Source organism: Oncorhynchus keta, chromosome 10 (assembly GCF_023373465.1).
Source record: "Oncorhynchus keta strain PuntledgeMale-10-30-2019 chromosome 10, Oket_V2, whole genome shotgun sequence".
In the NCBI taxonomy this organism is placed as follows: domain Eukaryota; kingdom Metazoa; phylum Chordata; class Actinopteri; order Salmoniformes; family Salmonidae; genus Oncorhynchus; species Oncorhynchus keta.
This window is the reverse complement of record NC_068430.1, coordinates 57,051,239-57,072,193: the sequence shown is the minus strand read 5'-3', so window position 1 is coordinate 57,072,193 and position 20,955 is coordinate 57,051,239. Positions and strand designations below refer to the sequence as shown.

General features: G+C 41.5%; 1 protein-coding gene across 1 annotated transcript; it reads left to right on the top strand.

The window, feature by feature from the left end:
• The first annotated feature begins 11,655 nt into the window (after positions 1–11,655).
• On the top strand, positions 11,656–20,895 carry LOC118389012 (neuronal vesicle trafficking-associated protein 1-like). The gene is made up of 5 exons (XM_035778668.2): positions 11,656–11,835; positions 12,185–12,338; positions 12,631–12,747; positions 14,371–14,481; positions 19,321–20,895. The coding sequence occupies exons 2-5, from the start codon at positions 12,210–12,212 to the stop codon at positions 19,510–19,512; spliced, it is 549 nt and encodes a 182-aa protein (XP_035634561.1). The 5' UTR covers positions 11,656–11,835; positions 12,185–12,209; the 3' UTR covers positions 19,513–20,895.
• The last annotated feature ends 60 nt before the right edge of the window (positions 20,896–20,955 follow it).

Sequence of the window (20,955 nt, the reverse complement as noted above, 5' to 3'; positions counted from 1 at the left end):
TATTTTCTTATGGCCCTGGGCCCAGATTGACAAAACCTTCTTAATTAATCCTCCTGTTGTGTTCGTTTCATGTTAACTAATTCTGTGTTCCCGGTCCAAAATGACCGCCCCATTATAGCTGATTATAAATCCATAATGATACATATATTATTACCTAATGTTGTGTTAGATCTTTTTAATCAACTTAAGTTCTTGTGAACATTACAAGTTTTGAACTTCTATTTGCTATTTATGGCCTGTAGACCTCATTGACCTGAGCATTTTTTTGTTAAAAAAAAGCATAATGTATGGATTATTTTGACTATAAAAATACTCAGATGAAATATATTGTGCTATTTATCATAGACTACTTTGTGTCAACGTTTAATAAGGACATTTGTTTTGAAACCATTTCAAATGTTTAAATGTGGCACAAAATAACATCTGTTGTGTTCACGGTCAAAACAGACCGTTATGATTTTATAAGTAAAGAAAGGACATAGGCCCAAAACTACACATGAAAACTTTACCATATTACAAAATGAATGTCTGAACACATTAAAGAACAACAGTAACAATAACAGTATTACTAACAATAACAAAAAAATTAAAATGTTCACAATCTGTCAATCAATGGTGGTTACATTTTGTGTGTTCTCATGCACATGTTGGACAATCCCTGGTGGTTGTTGCATGTGCCTTGCAAATATATGCTCTGGATTTATGGCACATAATGCTCGTTTTGACATCTCTTTTGCACCTCTTCCTTTAGTCTCTTCTGTCTCTGGTGGCCATAGATCTTGCTTCTGGCCCTTGTATATCTCTCACCAATCCAGCCGAGGATGGTGTTTGAGGAAGATGTTGACGCCTTTGAATGAGGGGTGCCACCATGGCTTTCCCCAACTCTTCAAGGAATAGTCTCCTCTTGAAGAATTTCCCCTGCTTTCAGCCTGGATTCACCTTCATCCACACCACAAACGCATTGTAGGCCGACACATCTAAGGATGTTGAAGAACACCACCATGGGCCAACGCGCCGTCATCCTCTTACAAGAGTATGTGTTAGTAACCTGTAAAAGTGGAACAATCAGTAAATAAAATAATGACTACATGCAATTGATACTTCATGTCTTGCATGGTAAAGTGAAAAATTGCATCAAGCGAATATTTACATATTCAAATGAATAGAATTCACTCCATATTGTTCACAAATTCAATGAGCATTTCACCAAACAACAGCGTGTCTTATTTTTTACGGTGCAGATAAAACAATCTGGTAATAGGAAAAAAAGTACAAGACTTGAAAGATAAAAAGTAACATGCCTTATCAAATTTGTCAACTCCCCCTCTGTTCCTGTTCTAATCCAGGACAGCGTTGGACTTCTTGTCCTCCCTGGTACTCACAGCGACATCCCTGTGCAGAGTTGTCATCAGAAGCACATTCTTATTTTTCTTCGGGCAGTAGGACACGAGTGTGTGTATCGGTGAAGGTAAATTGAGAGGGAAAACGATCCCTGTCCTTGGTAGTGAATAAGGCAGGAGGCAACTCAGGCTTGTTCCTCCTGACCGAGCCCACCATGGTCATTGTTTGGGGGAGTAGCTCCTGACCATGAGCATATGAGGTGAAGAAATTGACACATGTTATGTTGTGCCCCTGGAGACCTGCAGTCATTTCCAGGACCCCCCGCTTCCCCTGGTTCCTTTCGGGAACACCGTCAGTATCGTCGTATCCCGGTGTGAACCTGCATGTTCCAGGCATAACTTGTCCTGGCATCACATGCTGCCCATATCATTATTCCATATTTTGACGGTTTGCTTGGCATGTACTGTTTGAATGGGCAGTGTTCCCTAAAAGCGACCAGACACTCATCCACTGTGATGTCTGGACTTGGGTTATAGATGAGTGGCAGCCACTCCATCCACTTGTGCCAAATCTCTCTGATCGCTGCCAGCTTGTCTTGTTGACGGAGGCCTGGTCTTGTATCACGGTTGTCGAAGCGAATCACCCGTGACAACACGTGAAATGTCTGGAGTGACATAGTGGCAAAAAAAATTGCCCGATCAGACTCTGCATCCCATAAACTGGTGGTAGATTAGTTTCTGGATCTGTACCAACCAGCCAAAATCAAGAGACCTACGTATGCTTGGATGTCTGTCCGGTGTACCTCCTTCCAGTTGTCTTTGTAAACGCGTCTCCCCTCCAAGTTTCTCATGTTTATCACTATAGTTTCGATTGACTCTGTCAGGAACAGCTCGAAGCAGGATTTTATGTCATCAACCTGGGATATGGCGTATCTCGATGGCCCTGGGGTCATCCTGATAACATTTTCAGCCGACAGCCGACCTCTCAGGTGGGGATGAAGACCAGGACAAATTCCCATTCTTTGACTGGAATGTAACAACAACCTCAGCAGGGCCCTCTTCCTCATCACTGGATTGCGCCACATCGGTAGTCTCTTGGTCTTGATCATATTCGGTATTGCATTCAACTTCTGACACTTCCTCCTCTAATGTATCTTCACTGTCAGTTTCCTGGCTTCTCTCCTCCTCACCAGTGTCATGATCAAATATATGATCAAGAGCCTCACATACAGTATATCGTTTGGTCATTGGGCTGCCACAGAATGAATTGTGAGCAAGACATCAAAAAAGCTTTTATATACCATAGCTGCGAGAAAAGTTCCATATATTATTGAAACAATGTTGCGATTGTTTGTGAGAATGCCAACAGGTGTGGTTCCCGTGGGGGAAAGATTATTTTAGGGAAAGGTCCCCTTGGGGTTTGCCATGGAAGCCAAGAAGGGGAGTGAGGGGTGTGTGCTCAAACACACATGCATGTGGGGGTCTGGGAGAAGAAGTGTGTCCATCTGATGAATGTGCATGTGCCTGAACTCAATTGTATACACTAATTGCAGTCTCACCAATTCATTTCTAATTATAGTAATTTTTGACCGGGAACACCACAGGTGTACAAAAGTTAAATAAAACGCCCAAAATGTAATGAAAATCATCTAAATATATTTTGTGTGTTCAGATACCCTGTGTGGACAAAGTCATGGAACCATATGGCAATCAGATTAAATCAACTACATTTTTCAGAGAGAAAACATGTAAATAGGTCCAATTCGACTGGAAAACAACAGGGGGGTTAAGAAGAAATGTCTTCTTCTTAACAGGCATTTTTTCCTTAACTATAGACTTAAGAAGGAAGTTAAGCGAAGTTGCTATTCCTCAAAAAGGTTATTGGACATTTTGTTGCGCTGTTTCTTATGTTTCTCCTTAAGCAAAAACTTCATGGAAATGTTCGTAGTTCCAAGACAGCCAGGCAGTGAGAGAAAAAGCTAATGAAAGCAATTTTTTAACTCACTCACAAACTTCATTTGAAAGTTTCAGTATTTATTATTTTAAACCCAAGAACATGTTTTAGAACAGTAATATCAGTCACATAATTAGTTGAATAAAGTCCAAATGTGTGCAATCTAAGTGTCACATAATCTGACACATGATCTCAGTATATATAAACCTGTTCTGAAAGTGGAGTCTGCAACACCACAAAGCAAGGGGCACAACCAAGCAAGTAGCACCATGAAGACCAAGGAGCTCTCCAAACAGGTCAGGAACTAAGTTGTGGAGAAGTACAGACCAGGGTTGGGTTATAAAAAAAGATCAGAAACTTTGAACATCCCACAGAGCACCATTAAATCCATTATCAAAAATGGAAAGAATATAGCATCACAACAAACCTGCCAAGAGGGGGCCGCCCACCAAAACTCACCGACATACTGTACTCTACATCATCGACTGCATCCTTATGTAATACATGTATCACTAGCCACTTTAACTATGCCACTTTGTTTACTTTGTCTACATACTCATCTCATATGTATATACTGTACTCGATACCATCTACTGTATGCTGCTCTGTACCATCACTCATTCATATATCCTTATGTACATATTCTTTATCCCCTTACACTGTGTATAAGACAGTAGTTTTGGAATTGTTAGTTAGATTACTTGTTGGTTATCACTGCATTGTCGGAACTAGAAGCACAAGCATTTCGCTACACTCGCATTAACATCTGCTAACCATGTGTATGTGACAAATAAAATTTGATTTGATTTGATTTGACCAGGCAAGGAGGGAATTAATCAGAGGCAACAAAGAGACCAAAGATAACCCTGAAGGGTCTGCAAAGCACCACAGCAGAAATTGGAGTATGTGTCCATAGGACCCCTTTAAGCTGTACACTCCACAGAGCTGGGCTTTACAGAAGAGTGGCCAAAAAAAAAAGCCATTGCTTAAGATCTAAAGGTCCCTGGTTCGATCCCGGGTTTCGGCAGCAGATCGGTGTCAACCATTTTCCACTAAGGAAAGAAATAAGCAAACACGTTTGGTGTTCACCAAACGGCAGGTGGGAGACTCCCCAAACATATGGAAGAAGGTACTTTGGTCAGATAAGACCAAAATTGAGCTTTTTGGCCATCAAGGAAAACGCTATGCCTGGCGCAAACCCAACGCCTCTCACCACCCCGAGAACACCACCCCCACAATGATGCATGGTGGTGACAACATCATGCTGTGGGGATGTTTTCATCAGCAGGGACTGGGGAACTGGTCAGAATTGAAGGAATGCTAAATACAGGGAAATTCTTGAGGGAAACCTGTTTCAGTCTTCCAGAGATTTGAGACTGGGATGGAGGTTCACCTTCCAATAGGACAATGACCCTAAGCATACTGCTAAAGCAACACTTGAGTGGTTCAAAGGGAAACATTTAAATGTATTGGAATGGCCTAGTTAAAGCCAAGACCTCATTCCAGTTGACTGAAAGATTGCTGTACACCATCTGAACCCATCCAACCTGAAGGAGCTGGAGCAGTTTTGCATTGAAGAATGGGCAAAAATTCCAGTGGCTAGATGTGCCAAGCTTATAGAGATATACCCCAAGAAACTTGCAGTTGTAATTGCTGCAAAAGGTGGCTCTACAAAGTATTGACTTCGGGGGGGTTAATAGTTATGCACGCTCAGGTTTTCTGTTTTTTTTGTCTTATTTCTTGTTTGTTTCACAATAAAAAATATTTTGCATCTTCAAAGTGTCATGTTGTGTAAATCAAATGATACAAACCCCCCAAAATCTATTTTTATTCCAGGGTGTAAGGCAAGAAAATTGGAAAAATGCCTAGGGGGGTGAATACGTTCGCAAGCCACTATAGCAGATGTTAATGCGAGTGCAGTGAAATGCTTGTGCTTCTAGTTCCGACTATGCAGTAATATCTAACAAGTAATCCAACAAATTCACAACAACTACCTTATACACACAAACGTAAAGGGATTAAAAAGAAAATGTACATATAAATACACTTAGGTTGGAGTCATTAAAACTAGTTTTTCAACCACTCCACAAATTTCTTGTTTATCAAACTATAGTTTTGGCAAGTCAGTTAGGACATATACTTTGTGCATGACACAAGTCATTTTTCAAACAATTGTTTAATGTCACGCCCTGGCCATAGAGAGGCTTTTATTCTCTATTTTGGTTATGCCAGGCTGTGACTAGGGTGGGCATTCTATGTTCATTTTCTATGTTTTGTATTTATTTGTTGTTTGGCTGGGTGTGGTTCTCAATCAGAGAGTCTATAGTTGTCTCTGATTGAGAACCATACTTAGGTAGCTTTGGGTTTTGTGGGTAGTTGATTTCTGTTTAGTGTTTTTCACCTTTCAGGACTGTTTCGGTTATTCCCTTTGTTATTTTTGTATTTAGTTTTCAGTCTCAATAAACTAACATGAACACGTACCACTCTGCGCTTTGGTCCTCACCTTCTTCCACCAACAGCCGTTATATTTAAAGACAGATTATTTCACCTATAATGCACTATATCACAATTCCAGTGGGGCAGAGGTTAACATAGACTAACTTGACTGTGCCTTTAAATGATGATGATGTCACCTGAGTCAGCTCTCCATACTCGTCCTGAGGTGAGTGCTAGCTGTCTGGTGAAGACTGTGCCAGCCCCACGCACCAGGCCCCCTGTGCGCCTCCCCAGCCCTGCACGTCTTGTGCCAGCTTGGCGCTACCGATCTCCAGTATGCGTTCTTAGCCCGGGGCGCTACATTCCAGCTCCCCGCATCTGCCGGGTTAGGGTGAGGATCCAGCCAGGACGGATGGTGCCAGCCCTGCTCTCCAGACCTCCAGTGCGTCTCCTCGGGCCAGGATATCCTGTGTCGGCTCTCAGCACGGTTTCCCCAGTTCCCCAGGAGATGCCAGTGCGGCCTGTTCCAGCTCCCCGCACGTGCCGGGCTAGACTGGGCATTCAGCCTGGAAGAGTGGTGTCAAGGCTACGCACCAGATCTCCAGTGCTCCCCCACAGCCCGGTTTATCCTGTGCCTCCTCCACGGACCAGGCCTCCAGTAGGTCTCCCCAGCCTGGTGAATCCTGTGCCTGTGTCCTGTCCAGAGCTGCCAGAGTCGCCCTCCTGTCCGGAGCTGCCAGAGTCGCCCTCCTGTCCGGAGCTGCCAGAGTCGCCCTCCTGTCCGGAGCTGCCAGAGTCGCCCTCCTGTCCGGAGCTGCCAGAGTCGCCCTCCTGTCCGGAGCTGCCAGAGTCGCCCTCCTGTCCGGAGCTGCCAGAGTCGCCCTCCTGTCCGGAGCTGCCAGAGTCGCCCTCCTGTCCGGAGCTGCCAGAGTCGCCCTCCTGTCCGAAGCTGCCAGAGTCGCCCTCCTGTCCGGAGCTGCCAGAGTCGCCCTCCTGTCCGGGGCTGCCAGAGTCGCCCTCCTGTCCGGGGCCCGTTGCGAGGGTCCCCAGTCCGGGATCGGCGGCGAGGGTCCCCGCTCCAGAGGCGCCACCTAAGTGGGCAAAGCCTAAGGTGGAGCGGTCGCCGTAAAGAAGGCCCGCCCGGACCCTCCCCTTTAGAATCAGGTTCCGCACCTTTGGGAGGGGGGGGGGGTACTGTCACGCCCTGGCCATAGAGAGGCTTTTATTCTCTATTTTGGTTAGGCCAGGGTGGGCATTCTATGTTCATTTTCTATGTTTTGTATTTCTTTGATGTTTGGCCGGATGTGGTTCTCAATCAGAGGCAGCTGTCTATCGTTGTCTCTGATTGAGAACCATACTTAGGTAGCTTTTTCCCACATGGGTTTTGTGGGTAGTTGATTTCTGTTTAGTGTTTTTCACCTTTCAGGACTGTTTCAGTTATTATTCCCTTTGTTATTTTTGTATGTAGTGTTCAGTCTCAATAAACTAACATGAACATGTACCACGCTGCGCTTTGGTCCTCACCTTCTTCCACCAACAGTTGTTACATTTAAAGACAGATTATTTCACTTATAATTCACTATATCACAATTCCAGTGGGTCAGAGGTTAATATACACTAACTTGACTGTGCCTTTAAACAGCTTGAAAAATTCCAGAAAATTATGGCATGGCTTTAGACGCTTCTGATAGGCAAATGGACATAATTTTAGTCAATTGGAGGTGTACCTGTGGATGTATTTCAAGGACTACCCTCAAACTCAGTGTCTCTTTACTTGACATCATGGGAAAATCAAAAGGAATCAGCCAAGACTGCAGAATTGTATTTTTAGACCTCCACAAGTCTGATTCATCCTTGGGAGCAATTTACAAATGCTTGTACAAACAATAGTAACAATAGAAGGGAGTTGCAAACATAGTATAAATTCATAAAAAATCCTACAATGTGATTTTCTGGATTTTTTCCCCTCATTTTGTCTGTCATAGTTGAAGTGTACCTATGATGAAAATGTACAGGCCTCTCTCATATTTTTAAGTAGGATAACTTGCACAATTGGTGGCTGACTAAATACTTTTTTGCTCTACTGTATTATGTGTGTAAAATTATTTGTACTGATTATGATGAGCTAAGCTAATTCCAGCTATGTGTGTGGAGCCATGTTTGTTGGCATACAATGCATTCTGGGTTTCACGTAATCGTCTGTCGGACCAAAGATGCTATAACAAAATTAGGCGAGTAAGGGTTCATTCATTTTTTGAGAACTTCAGGAAGTGAATGTTGAGATGTGAACGATGGTAAACACACCCCTTCAAAATGCATACTATAAACAGACCAAACTCATCTTGTATTCTCTTATTATCTTTGGTTTCTGTGAGGAAAAAAAGCATGGCGGTGCACTGAAACTAATCGTCGGATTACTTTCGATTTCTAGAAAGTGTTCTACTAGATCATTTTGATCAATGGTGAGCTCACCCGCGGTGTGATTAATTATAAATAGTAATTGCTATTATCTAATTCATATTGTAGTTTGTCAGCTGAGAGTTATACAAATATGACCACGTGTGTTGCATCAATCTTTCCTCAGCGCTAGGACAAATGTTGCCTCCATTTTCTTTCCCCGGTTTGGATGATTGTGTTATGCTATAGATACTTCTGTGAATATCTGAACACTTCATCCAAAAAATAAACTGTTCACATTGTGGATATAACTTTGTAAGGACTGAGTTTGTGTAAATAGTTTCTGAAAAAAAAGTGTGGTCAGCTCAAATGCTGATTGTTGCGTCATTTGAAACTGGCCATTCTAAATAAGCGTTCTAATCACACAGGGGTGATTTTACGCTTCAGGGACCACTGTAGAATGATCACACCCGTGTGATGGTACATGTGAAAGGGTTAATAAGCATGAATTGGATAGCCTCACTGTGATTCCCTGATACTCATAGGTTGATAGGAGTGGTATTGTGGGTGAGCCTGCCTATAGAGCGTCGGGCGAGACGCAGATGCAGACATGGGAGGCAGATGGTTTGAGGCTCTGATATTTATTATGATCCAAGGGGTAGGCAAGAGAATGGTTGTGGACAGGCAAAAGATCATAACAAGGTCAGAGTCCAGAAGGTATTGAGTGGCAGGCAGGCTCAAGGTCAGTGCAGGCAGTATGGTCATGCAGGTGGGTTCAGAGTCTAGGCAGGCATGGGTCGGGAGGACTAGTAAAAACAGAAAAGGAAAATGGCGGAGCACGGAAAAACACGCTGGTTGACAAACAAGACGAACTGGCACAGAGAGACAGGAAACACAGGGAAAAATACACCGGGGAAAATAAGTGACACCTGGAGGGGGTGGAGACAATCACAAGGACAGGTGAAACAGATCAAGGCATGATAAACTATCCAGCAATCTAACATCCATGGGAATGGAGAGGAGCTGAGTGAGGATGCCCAGCTCGGATGCCCGTGTGGCATCAATAAAACTCTCATCGTCCCCAGAGTCAATGAGTACCCGGAGAGTTTTCGACTGCTTCCCTCACAGCAGGATGGCGTGGAGAGGGGTGCGAGTAAGCGGAGAGGGAAAGTTCTCCGTATGGCCTACCAGAGTACTCACCCCTACCGGTGAGCCTGGTCTTTTATTGGACATGCAATACAGGAAACTCTTCGTGTTAAGCCTGAGTAAACTGTCGCCAACCTACCTCTGCCTAGATGCATCGGCTCGGGAAGAGGCGAATCGGCAGTCTTTAGAGACTCTCAGGGGAACTTGGGTAGCATCGGATTTTCGCGGAAATGTAGAGGTCGGGGATTTCCGGGATGCCTCGGAGGTGAGGTGGAATCAGTCCTCCTCTCCTTCCTACGTTCCCATAGCCGCCCATAAATCTGGATGGTCAAGGCGATGAGTGAGTCAAGATCCGTCGGTAGTTCCCGGGCTGCGAGCTCATCCTTAACTTCCTCCGATAATCTGTGCAGGAACGTGTCAAACAGCGATTCCAGGTTCCAGGCACTGTCAGCCGCCAATGTGCGGAAATCTACCACATAGTCTGGCACACTGCGGGAGTCTTGCTGAAGCTGGTCCTTCTGTGGCTCAGTTGGTAGAGCATGGCGCTTGTAACGCCAGGGTAGTGGGTTCAATTCCCGGGACCACCCATACGTAGAATGCATGCACACATGACTGTAAGTCGCTTTGGATAAAAGCGTCAGCTAAATGGCATATATATAAGCTGGAGTAACTTCACTGGAGTAACTTCACTGGTCACGATGGCAACACCCATCCGTAGCACGCGCTCCAGCAGGTGTATCTCACTGATCATCCCTAAAGCCAACACCTCATTCGGCCGCCTTTCGTTCCAGTACTCTGCTGCCTGTGACTGGAACGAATTGCAAAAATAGCTGAAGTTGGAGACTTTTATCTCCCTCACCAACTTCAAAAATCAGCTATCTGAGCAGCTAACCGATCGCTGCAGCTGTACATAATCTATTGGTAAATAGCCCACCCATTTTCACCTACCTCATCCCCACAGTTTTTATTTATTTACTTTTCTGCTCTTTTGCACACCAATATCTTTACTTGTACATGATCATCTGATCATTTATCACTCCAGTGTTAATCTGCAATATTGTAACTATTCGCCTACCTCCTCATGCCTTTTGCACACATTGTATATAGACTCCCCTTTTTTTCTACTGTGTTATTGACTTGTTAATTGTTTACTCCATGTGTAACTCTGTGTTGTCTGTTCACACTGCTATGCTTTATCTTGGCCAGGTCGCAGTTGCAAATGAGAACTTCTTCTCAACTAGCCTACCTGGTTAAATAAAGGTGAAATAAAATAAAAAATAAAAAATGTGTCGCATCGGATTTTCCCAAACATAACACTTTGTATTCAAGAGAAAAAGTGAATTGCTTTGCCAATTATTTTGCTGTATTACTTTAGTACCTTGATGCAAACACAATGCATGTTTTGGAATATTTTTTTATAGGCTTCCTTCTTTTCACTCTGTCAATTAGATTAGTATTGTGGAGTAATTACAATGTTATGATTCATCCTCAGTTTTCTCCAATCGCAGCCATTGATATTTGTAACTGTTTTAAAGTCACCAAGGAAATCCCTGGGCGTTTTCCTTCCTCTCCGGCAATTGATACTGTATAGGAAGGACACCTGTATATTTGTAGTGACTGGGTGTATTGATATACCATCCAAAGCTTGATTAATAATTTCACCATGCTCAAAGTGATATTCATGTCACGTTCTGACCTTTGTTTTGTCTTTTGTTTTAGTATGGTCAGGGCGTGAGTTGGGTGGGTTGTCTATGTTAGTTTGTCTATGATTTTCTATTTCTGTGTTTGGCCTGGTATGGTTCTCAATCAGAGGCAGCTGTCAATCGTTGTCCCTGATTGAGAACCATATTTAGGTAGCCTGTTTTCCATTGTGTTTTGTGGGTGGTTGTTTCCTGTTTAGTGTTTTTGGTTCACCTTTCAGGACTGTTTGCTTGTTTGCTTGTTTGCTTGCTTGCTTGCTTGTTTGTCTGTCTGTCTGTCTGTCTGTCTGTCTGTCTGTCTGTCTGTCTGTCTGTCTGTCTGTCTGTCTGTCTGTCTGTCTGTCTGTCATGTTTGTTGTTTTGTCTAGTGCATATTTCATTAAATAATATAAATAGTTACCACGCTGCACCTTGGTCCTCCTCTCCTTCCCCAGACGACAAGCGTTACAATTCATTGTCAGGTTAAAAACGTTTTTTTTTTTTGTACCCATCTACCAATAGATGGCCTTCTTTGCGAGGCATTGGAAAACATTTTTTATTAAATGTTCAGCTCAGTACCAATGTTTCTTTCTTTTGATTAGATTTAAAATAGTCTTTCAAAGTTTAGATGTAAAACCATCATCTCCCTAGACCTGCTCCCATGTGTTATCTCGTGCGTAGCCTATGCATGTGTTGTTGGCTAATGTTGCCAGCAGCAGCATCCGCTCAGAGGGTCCGCCTTTGAGGAGCATCAGCTAGAGCTAGTCCATATCGTGCATCTACAACATCTTAAATCGGCTGAGTCACGCCTACACCAGCGGTCTCAGTTATAACAATAAAATACGACCATCAACAAGGATTAAAATAAAAAAAACGTTAGCAGGTAAGGGTTGATGTATTAGTCAATGTCATATACAAGTTTATCGTTCTTATTATGATAAAAAGTGCGAATGGAAAGTAACATCCAAAGGATACTACAAAGGATGTTTTATTTGCGAGCGCTCCTTCTGGTATCATATAATGAAATTAACAAAATAATCAACGTTCCATATCTATGTTATCAATTGCAGTGTGTTTGAAATGCAGGCGTGTTTTTGTTTCAGCTCATGAATGATTGGCTACGTTAAGAGAAAACTAAAACAATCATATGCCATTCATAATTTAGACGGCGCATAGGCCTACATGTATTCATCATACAATCACTATTGAACGCCCTGTCCTTCTCCGAACAGGTTTTACACCCTATCGTCTCGAAAAATGGTCAAATTGGGGAATCATTTAAGTGACAAAAACAACGCCAAAACCGTCTCAGAAGATGGATACGACACCATTCCCCTCATAACACCCTTAGATGCCAGTCAACTGCAGTTCCCTGTACTCGACAAGGTAATATTTATTCGAGTGAATTGAAAGCCTATTGGTGCAGTATATCTACTCTACCCATCGTCCATGAGTTTTTTTTTTACAGGATGAAATAATATGAATGTGACCATCTAAGGATCCAATAGAAATAAACGTGTCAATGTAACCACTATTTTGTCAATAGCCTCAAATAAAAATCTATCAATCTATTAACCATTACACACATGAAGGATATAGCCTACAAATGTTACACCTTCGTGCAGGCCTATGATCAGCATTATTTATCTACATCTTGGCATTTGCCATTGTGTTTCAGGTGGTGGTAAAGACCAAAACAGACTATGATGGGGAGCACAAGAAGAGCAAGCTGCACTCCCCCAAGATAGCAGAATTCTCAATACGCATCATTGAAGGGGTATCTGAGCGACTTAAAGTAAGATATGTTTTCTTGTTCTTCACCCAAACCCAAGCCCCCCTTGATTAATGCAACTGTTGCCATGGCAATGGTCTTGTAATTGTCATGTCTCACTCAGTTTTTTTTTTCTCAGTTTTTTAAAATGTAACCTTTATCTAACTAGGCAAGTCAGATAAGAACAAATTCTTATTTACAATGACGGCCTACCAAAAGGCCTCCTGTGGGGACGGGGGCTGAGATTAAAAATAAATTAAATAAAAATATAGAATAAAACACACATCACTACAAGAGAGACAACACAACAGCACATAACGAGTGACCTAAGACAACAACATAGCATGGCAGCAACAGATGAGTTTACATAGAGGTCTTTGAGAAGCAAATTGCTAGGCTACAGATCACCTGAAGAAGCCATACCTGCTCACTATCTTAAGAGTGGTCCATCAAAAACATTGGTGCGAATGCATTCCATGACATCCCATAGCACAATTGATTTCCCAATCTGTAGTGCTCAAATGCTCTTTGTGGTATTTTCCAGCTCGCTATGCTGATATCTTTGTATCTGAAGTCTTAAGGCATAATCTGTTATCAGATAGGGCAAGACATTTACTTTTCTGTAGGCAATATGCACACTGTAGTTGAAAGGGACATTCCCTACCTGGTTTCTTTTTTGTCTGGCTCCATGCTGGTTTTGCAGAGCAGCCCTTGATATCAATTCTTTAATGATTTCCACAAGATGTTTCTAACTCTAATAGAGAAATATGACATCATCTACATCCTGGAAAATCAGAAGGGAACTCTTAGTAAACCTCAGTGTCAATAAAAATCGATGATATAATACACTAAGTTTGGGCCCGTGATCAAGACAAAATCAGGTCCCATATTTATAAAGCGTTCCAGAGTAGGGTTGCTGATCTAGGACCAGTTTTGCCTTTTTTATTACACTGGTCTTAGTACAGCACTCCTTCTCTGAGACGCTTTAAGAATACGGCCCTGGCCTCATAGCTGAGGCTGGCATATTTGACAAAGTGATTTTCCCGACAACTCTCTCCCACTCCCCGCCTCCTCAGTTCCTTGAAACGCCTGTAGCCATTGCATAATACCCTGGAGATGCCAGTGCAATGTACTTTGACTCTTTTAAAGACATCATGAGTCTCACTCTGTTCGGTCTAACGTCCAATACCTATTCCCTAATCAAACCCTTAGACATGTCTTGATGAGTCCCAGTAGAGCTGAAGTAATAGGATAGGTGTAATTCGCCCTCTGGCCCCATATTCATAAAGTGATTCAGAGTAGGAGAGCTGATCTAGGATCAGATTGCCCCCTGTCAATGTAAACTTATTCATTATGATCTAAAAGGAAAAACTGTTCCTGGATCAGCATGCCTACTCCTTCTACTGAGACGCTTTATAAATACGGGCCATGGAATAATTGGATTGGTAGAGGCAAAATAGTAATAACTCTGCCTATCCCTGTGGTTGGGCAAATGCAGATTCTGTCATATTTCTTACACCCATCTAGTTCAGTAATCTACCACAGAGTAGTATCTAGTGGCTAGCCGTCTAGGGATTGATTTGGGCTTGGGCATAGTGTGACCTATCAGTAGCCCAGAGATGATGTTTGTGTCTCTCATCTTCCTAGATCACTCTGCTGGTGATTTGTGCTTTGGCATTTCTGGTCTGCGTGATGTTTCTGGTGGTCTATAAAGTCTACCAGTATGAGCAGCCCTGTCCAGATGGCTTCATGTACACGGTAAGCTACTACAGTAAGCATCCCACTGGGCACACACTGGTTGAATCAACGTTGTTTAAATGTAATTTGTCAGCGTATTGTGCCGTGGAATCAATGTGGAAAATGCATTGGATTTGAAAAAAGTCATCAACCTTGGCTCGGTTTCCCGATAGTGATGAAATTTAGGCTTATGGACCTTATGCTTAACTATGCATCATAAAAATAACTTCTGAAGATGTCACACCTGTTTCCCAAAACACCACGCAGTGCACTCGTTACAAAGTTAAACTTAACCGAGTCGCTTCAGGAGCTGTATTGTGCTGAAAATGATTCCAGAATATAGGCTAAAGAGCTCCCTGTTGCTCTTAAATTGTTTATGGTTATTGTTTTACACAATAGTTTTCCCATCATGAGAATAAATGTTCTGTAGTCTATTATGTATGTAAGTGTTTGTATTATGTTTGTCATCTGTTATAAGTGTTTACTCATACCATTTTTGTAAGCAATCTTTGATTAAGTAAAATATGAATTGTTCAGTTTGTCTAAACTGTGAGCCAGAATGAATACAAGTTGTTTGTTTGCTATAGACAATATCAGCTTGACCTAAAAATAGGATATGATGACAATGGTTTTCGTAATTGCTCAACAAATCATTGTAGCCTAATGGCAGGAAGGAATTGGGCTTCAAGTAGGCCTAACAGATATTCTACAATTAAATCATTAAACAAATACAATAATTAAACATGAAGTAGCAAGTTAAGCGACTTTGCTATAGACCTAATATGTTGACCTTTAGGTTATTGGTTAGGTTACAACGAAATGCGTCAGCTTCTAGATAATAGTAGCCTATAGGCCTAATAGATACGAATATGGAATAGACTCAGATGTAGCCTAATGGCTTAATGCTAGGTAGGTCTATCAATTGCACATGAAAGTGCTGTCAAACATTTAACCTAAATATATAATTGCTAGATTATTATTCTATTTCAGTTTTCATTAAAAAAGCACATTTATCCTTGCTTTGCTTGGTTAAAACATTGCACACTTTTTAGGCCATTCAACTATGACGTTTTCGGCGGTCACAGAGAGACAGATAAACATCTTCATTCTATGTTTAGCTGAGATTTTCTATGTGTAAAGTGGGTAAATGGTGATCTAATGATGCACTTAGCTGTTCTACGAGGGGTCTGAGGCAGGCGTTAGATTACGAGCAATTTCAAGTACAGCGTTAATAAAGACAGTTTTGGGAAATGGCTCAGAAGTTCTAACGATTAACTTAGCCTTAAGATGATTTTGCGAAACCGGGCCCAGGATTGTTTTCATCTCATTTCAACCAGCATTGTAAACATTGAAATTAGGGTAAAACGTCAACTTAAATTCATTGACTTAACCGGATTAACAAGTTTTTACATCGATCTAATTCCAACATAATCATCAGAACTATGTATATGTTGAAATTGCATTGACAATTCCATGTAGAAATGTTTATTTAAAAAAAAAATCCTACATCAATATATATTGGGTGGTTGAAGTTTTGTAGAATTTCATATTTGATTAGACATTTGACCTTGTTTCACTGTTGATAGTAAAATTATATTTGAATCAACATCATTGTTTCAACATCATTCTATCAACCGAAATAAATAGATATATTTAAATCAAATGTGAAGCCAATGTCTATTATTATAGCTAGAATAAAAATAAAATATTTTTCTGTGTGGATTGTGCTTAAAACAGCCCTTTGACAATACTCAGAAAGCTGATTTCTTAAATTTGAGGAAATGACATTAATGTAAGTGCCACACAGAATTTAGGTACACCAGAAAGCTGAGATTATTTAATGGAAAAACTGTTACTCTAGTGAAAGGAGGATAAACTGCACTGATTCCAGCAAAACTATTTTTCTCAAGGCTCTGAAAACTGAGCTGCCTCATGCTGGGAAACGACATAGGACACATTTTCAATGTATTCATATTTAGCTATGTTTTCATCAATTGTAAGGCTATTGCCACTGAATTCTGGTAGTTGTCACTTGAAAGGAAAAATATCAATCACAAAATGCGCCGCTGGCACAGCGTTGCCTCAGTGATAGGTCCTTGCTATCTGGCATCCTTGGGTTGTCCCTACTCCATTGAAGTTGACATTTAAAATGGTTACGGTTCGGGATTAACGTATGTATGTCCTAAGGATCCCAGATATCACTAACCCTCCATGAACGCCGTCAAGTACACAGCTAGTTATCTGGCTAGTTAGTTAGCACGCGTCATGGAAATGGCGATTAGTGAAACGTGAATTTGAACCAGTGCCTGCCTATCAAGTCACAATGAGTCCATACATCAAAACGTAGCTACGAAGCGCTACTTTGTAACCTGATATGTTTTTTTTTAGTGTCTCTGAAAAAATTTGAATGAAAGATCTTGAGGAAGACCCTTCGCAAAGAGCAAATATAACACCAGATTTCGCTGGCTTCACTAAAGAGCTGTAACTTTGTGTAGGGTGGTAGTGTCCTTGAAAGGGTAGTAACATTGTGTAGGGTGGTAGGGTCCTGTCTTGAAAGGGCTGTAAAATTGTGTAGGGTGGTAGTGTCCCGTCTTGCTGTAGCGCACCAAAGCAAGATAGGCTTATAGCCATGCAAAGAGTGCCCTCTTCAGGACAAATAATAAAATGCAACAACAACAAGCATTTAATTATATATATATATTTTTTAAATAACTTTTCTTCGTATTTTATATCGGTCATTCTCGGTGGATTAAACGGCGATAAAAATACATCGATAAAAGGTTAATATCGGCGGATATTATCGGTCACCGAGAATGACGTTTCTTACGTTTCTTTCTAACGTTTCTTACACAAGCTGTATGTGAAAGTAAATTCGGAGTGAGGTTGGGTTTATCTAGGCTACATTGACATCTGATTTGCCCAAAGGATAATCATTGGTTCATGGCATATGGATGATCCATGGATGATTGGATCTTTCGAAGTAGTTACCATTAGCCCTATAAATGGGATGCCCAATTCATGATATTAGTAGAACATTTTTACCTTTGGATATTATCTCTGGTATTCATTATAAGTGGCCCGATTAAGAAATCATAGGCTCTGGGGCTCTTTTTTTGGCTGTTACCTGTATGTGCTTGTCATAAGATTTAATCCACAGTTCTTTTTTTTAAATAATGTTTTAGAAACAAAATGATGCTCTCTGCTGTATTTTGAACATTGAAAGTGGGCTCCTGTCGGTTTTTTAAATTATTATTCTCTGCCTCGGGCCCCCTAAGGGCTTGGGCCCACATACACTTGTGTAAGAAAAGTTAGTTACTTTTAACTATTCAATGTTATGTAGGTAGTCTATGCAAATGAGTATGGAAGCTGATCAATGTCTGAACATGTTGACATGATAGCTCAGCCGAAACGTACACAGCTTGTCTCCCAAGCCAAGCAGGGTACATACAGTGCATTCGGAAAGTATTGACTTTTTCAGACCCCTTGACTTTTTCCAATTTGTGTTGCGTTAACGGCCTTATTCTGAAATGTATTAAATTGTTTGTTTTTCCCGCCATCAATCTACACACAATACCCCATAATGACAAAGTAAAAGCAGGTCTTTAGACATTTTTGCAAACTTACACAAAAAAATTACTGAAATATCACATTTACATAAGTATTCAGACCCTTTAATCAGCACTTTGTTGAAGCACCTTTGGCAGCGATTACAGCCTTAAGTCTTCTTGGGTATGACACAACAAGCTTGGCACACCTGTATTTGTGGAGTTTCTCCCATTCTTCTCTGCAGATCCTCTCAAGCTCTGTCAGGTTGGATGGGGAGCGTTACTGAACAGCTATTTTCAGGTCTCACCAGAGATGTTCGATCGGATTCAAGTCCGGGCTCTGGCTTGTCGAAGAGTCCCAAAGCCACTCCTCCATTGTCTTGGTTGTGTGCTTAGGGTTGTTGTCCTGTGGGAAGGTGAACCTTCTTCCCAATCTGAGATCCTGAGTGCTCTGGAGCAGGTTTTCATCAAGGATCTCTCTGTACTTTGCTCCGTTCATCTTTCCCTCGATCCTGACTAGTCTCCCAGTTCCTGCTGCTGAAAAACATCCTCACTGCATGATCCTGCCACCACTATGCTTCAACATAGGGATGATGCCAGGTTTCCTTCAGATGTGACGCTTGGCATTCAGGCCAAAGAGTTCAACCCCCCCTTATTGCTCAGTTTGGCCTGGCAGCCAGCTCTCTGAAGAGTCTTGGTGGTTCCAAACTTCTTCCTTTCAAGAATGATGGAAACAGTGACGTTGTATAAAACATACAATTTGACTCTCAACATTGAAACATGGTCAAATTAAATGTCTAATCAAATATAAAATGAAACAACTTCAACCACCCAATGTTTCAATGTATACATAGTTCTGAAGATTATGTTGAAATTAGATTGACGTAACAACCTGTTCGTCAGGTTTAGTCAATATAATTAAGTTTTACTCTTATTTCAATGCTTACGACGCTGGTTGAAATAAGATGAAAAAGGCACTGGCGGATGATATAAAAAAAAAATCGAAATGTATTTTTCCACGTTGATTCCACATCACAATGCATTGATAAATTATGTTGAAACAACCCGTGTTTGCCCAGTGGGATGCCTCTTGTAGGTACCAATGAAGACCTTCTTTCAAAAGAAATGCAGCATACAGTTGCACTTGCAAGACAGAACTTGAATCAATTCTCCTTTAAAAAAATATTATTGGCACCTTGATGTTATCTTCTTTTCAGCGACAGGTTTTCACAAGCACTTCCAGGTCTTATCTTGTCAACATTTGTAGAGTTCTGCCTCTTGTTCCTATGCTAAAATCGCTCTCTCCCTCTTGCAGCAAGGCCGGTGCATGCCGACGGGGATATACGGCTACTACCCCCCTGGTGGTCGCGGGCGTCTCTTCACCATCATCAACCACTACAACATGGCCAAGCAGACCATCACCCGGTCCGTGTCCCCGTGGATGACCGTCATGTCAGAGGAGAAGGTCACCCAGCAGGAGACCGAGACCCACCAGAAGCTGGCCTAATCCACTGGGCTGTATTCAGAGAAGTGAAACGTTAAGAATGCTACAGATACAATTGCAATGATTAGAGCTGACCTGATGCCCAATTCTACATGAGCGCTAATCATATGTGTGCTACAAAATGTGTTTCTATCTCAGTTGTTCTGTAACGTTGCAGCCTTCTGTACTAGGATCACCATCTAGCCCTGTGAATAACTCCAAATCTGGAAAAGCGTTGGAGCTAAAATGATTGTTCCTGAGCTGCACCAGTTTTAATTGTTATTGTAGAACTGCAATATATCAGAAAAAGTATTGTTTTAAATCAGTTCAATTATTTTACAGACGCCTTTGTGTAAGCAGACTGGAACAGGGGTTGGAGGGATATTGGTTTTGCTTGAATAGCATCCGCGGTTAGTTAAAATTATTTGAGGTGAGAACATGCGCACAAACACGTCTTGCCACATACTCGTTGACAAAACGTATTTTTACACAAACGTAAAATGGGGAATAAAATCGCAGTAACCCAAATATAAACTGACTGAACCATCTAGTGTCTGTGGAGCTGGTTTAACCACACATGCACGCATGACTTTACAAGGCTTCTGCATTTCACAAGCAGACTGTCAGAGAATGTCCTGTTTAGCCCTTGAGATCCAGCTAAAATGACTGATAAAAAAATACCATTTTGCCTCCCCTATTTGTGGATGAATGGGGTATGACTCACTTGAAGATGCATTTTGAATATCAAAAGTCATGTCCTATTGATGTTTTGGAAGTCAAATGACTCCAATGTGTAGATGAGTTTTAATTCTGGGTCTTGTTCAGTAAGCATGAAACAGGGGATCACATTTTGAAACAGGGAGATACTACCTAAACTTATCCAATAAGAAATGCCCATTTTCTGTTTCCGTTTCAAAACACTTTGCAACGCTGTGCTATACTGAACACGGCCCTAATATGACGCTGACTATATGTCTGTAGAGCTCACTGTTTGATCAGGCACTATGTCAAGGTCTTCAGAAAGCATGTGAATGCTTATTGTCACTGCATAGCATATCCCATGTCTTGTTGTTGATACTGAATGTTTTTGCATTGCTCTTGAATGTAACGTGTAATGCCATTGAATAGGGTTCTGTAGTAGTCAGTCACCCTAAAAGGCAGTCAAGTCATACAGATATACCAGAGTGAGGGATGCGTGCAGTGCAACTCTAAAAACAGCATATTTGACAGGAGAAATCTTCATTGCTTAAAAAAAACTTTTTTTAAAGTGTCATTAGTTTTTTTCAACGATACAATGACTTAAACAGAAGTACATTTGATGCTGTTTTTTTGGGGACACTTGAGGAAAATGGATTGGCTCTGAACTGTACACCAAATATCTATTAAAATGCACACATTTCACATCAACCTTGGAGTAATCCATCATATGTCTTTTAAAAAAGTGATGAAGTTCCTTCATGCTCATTT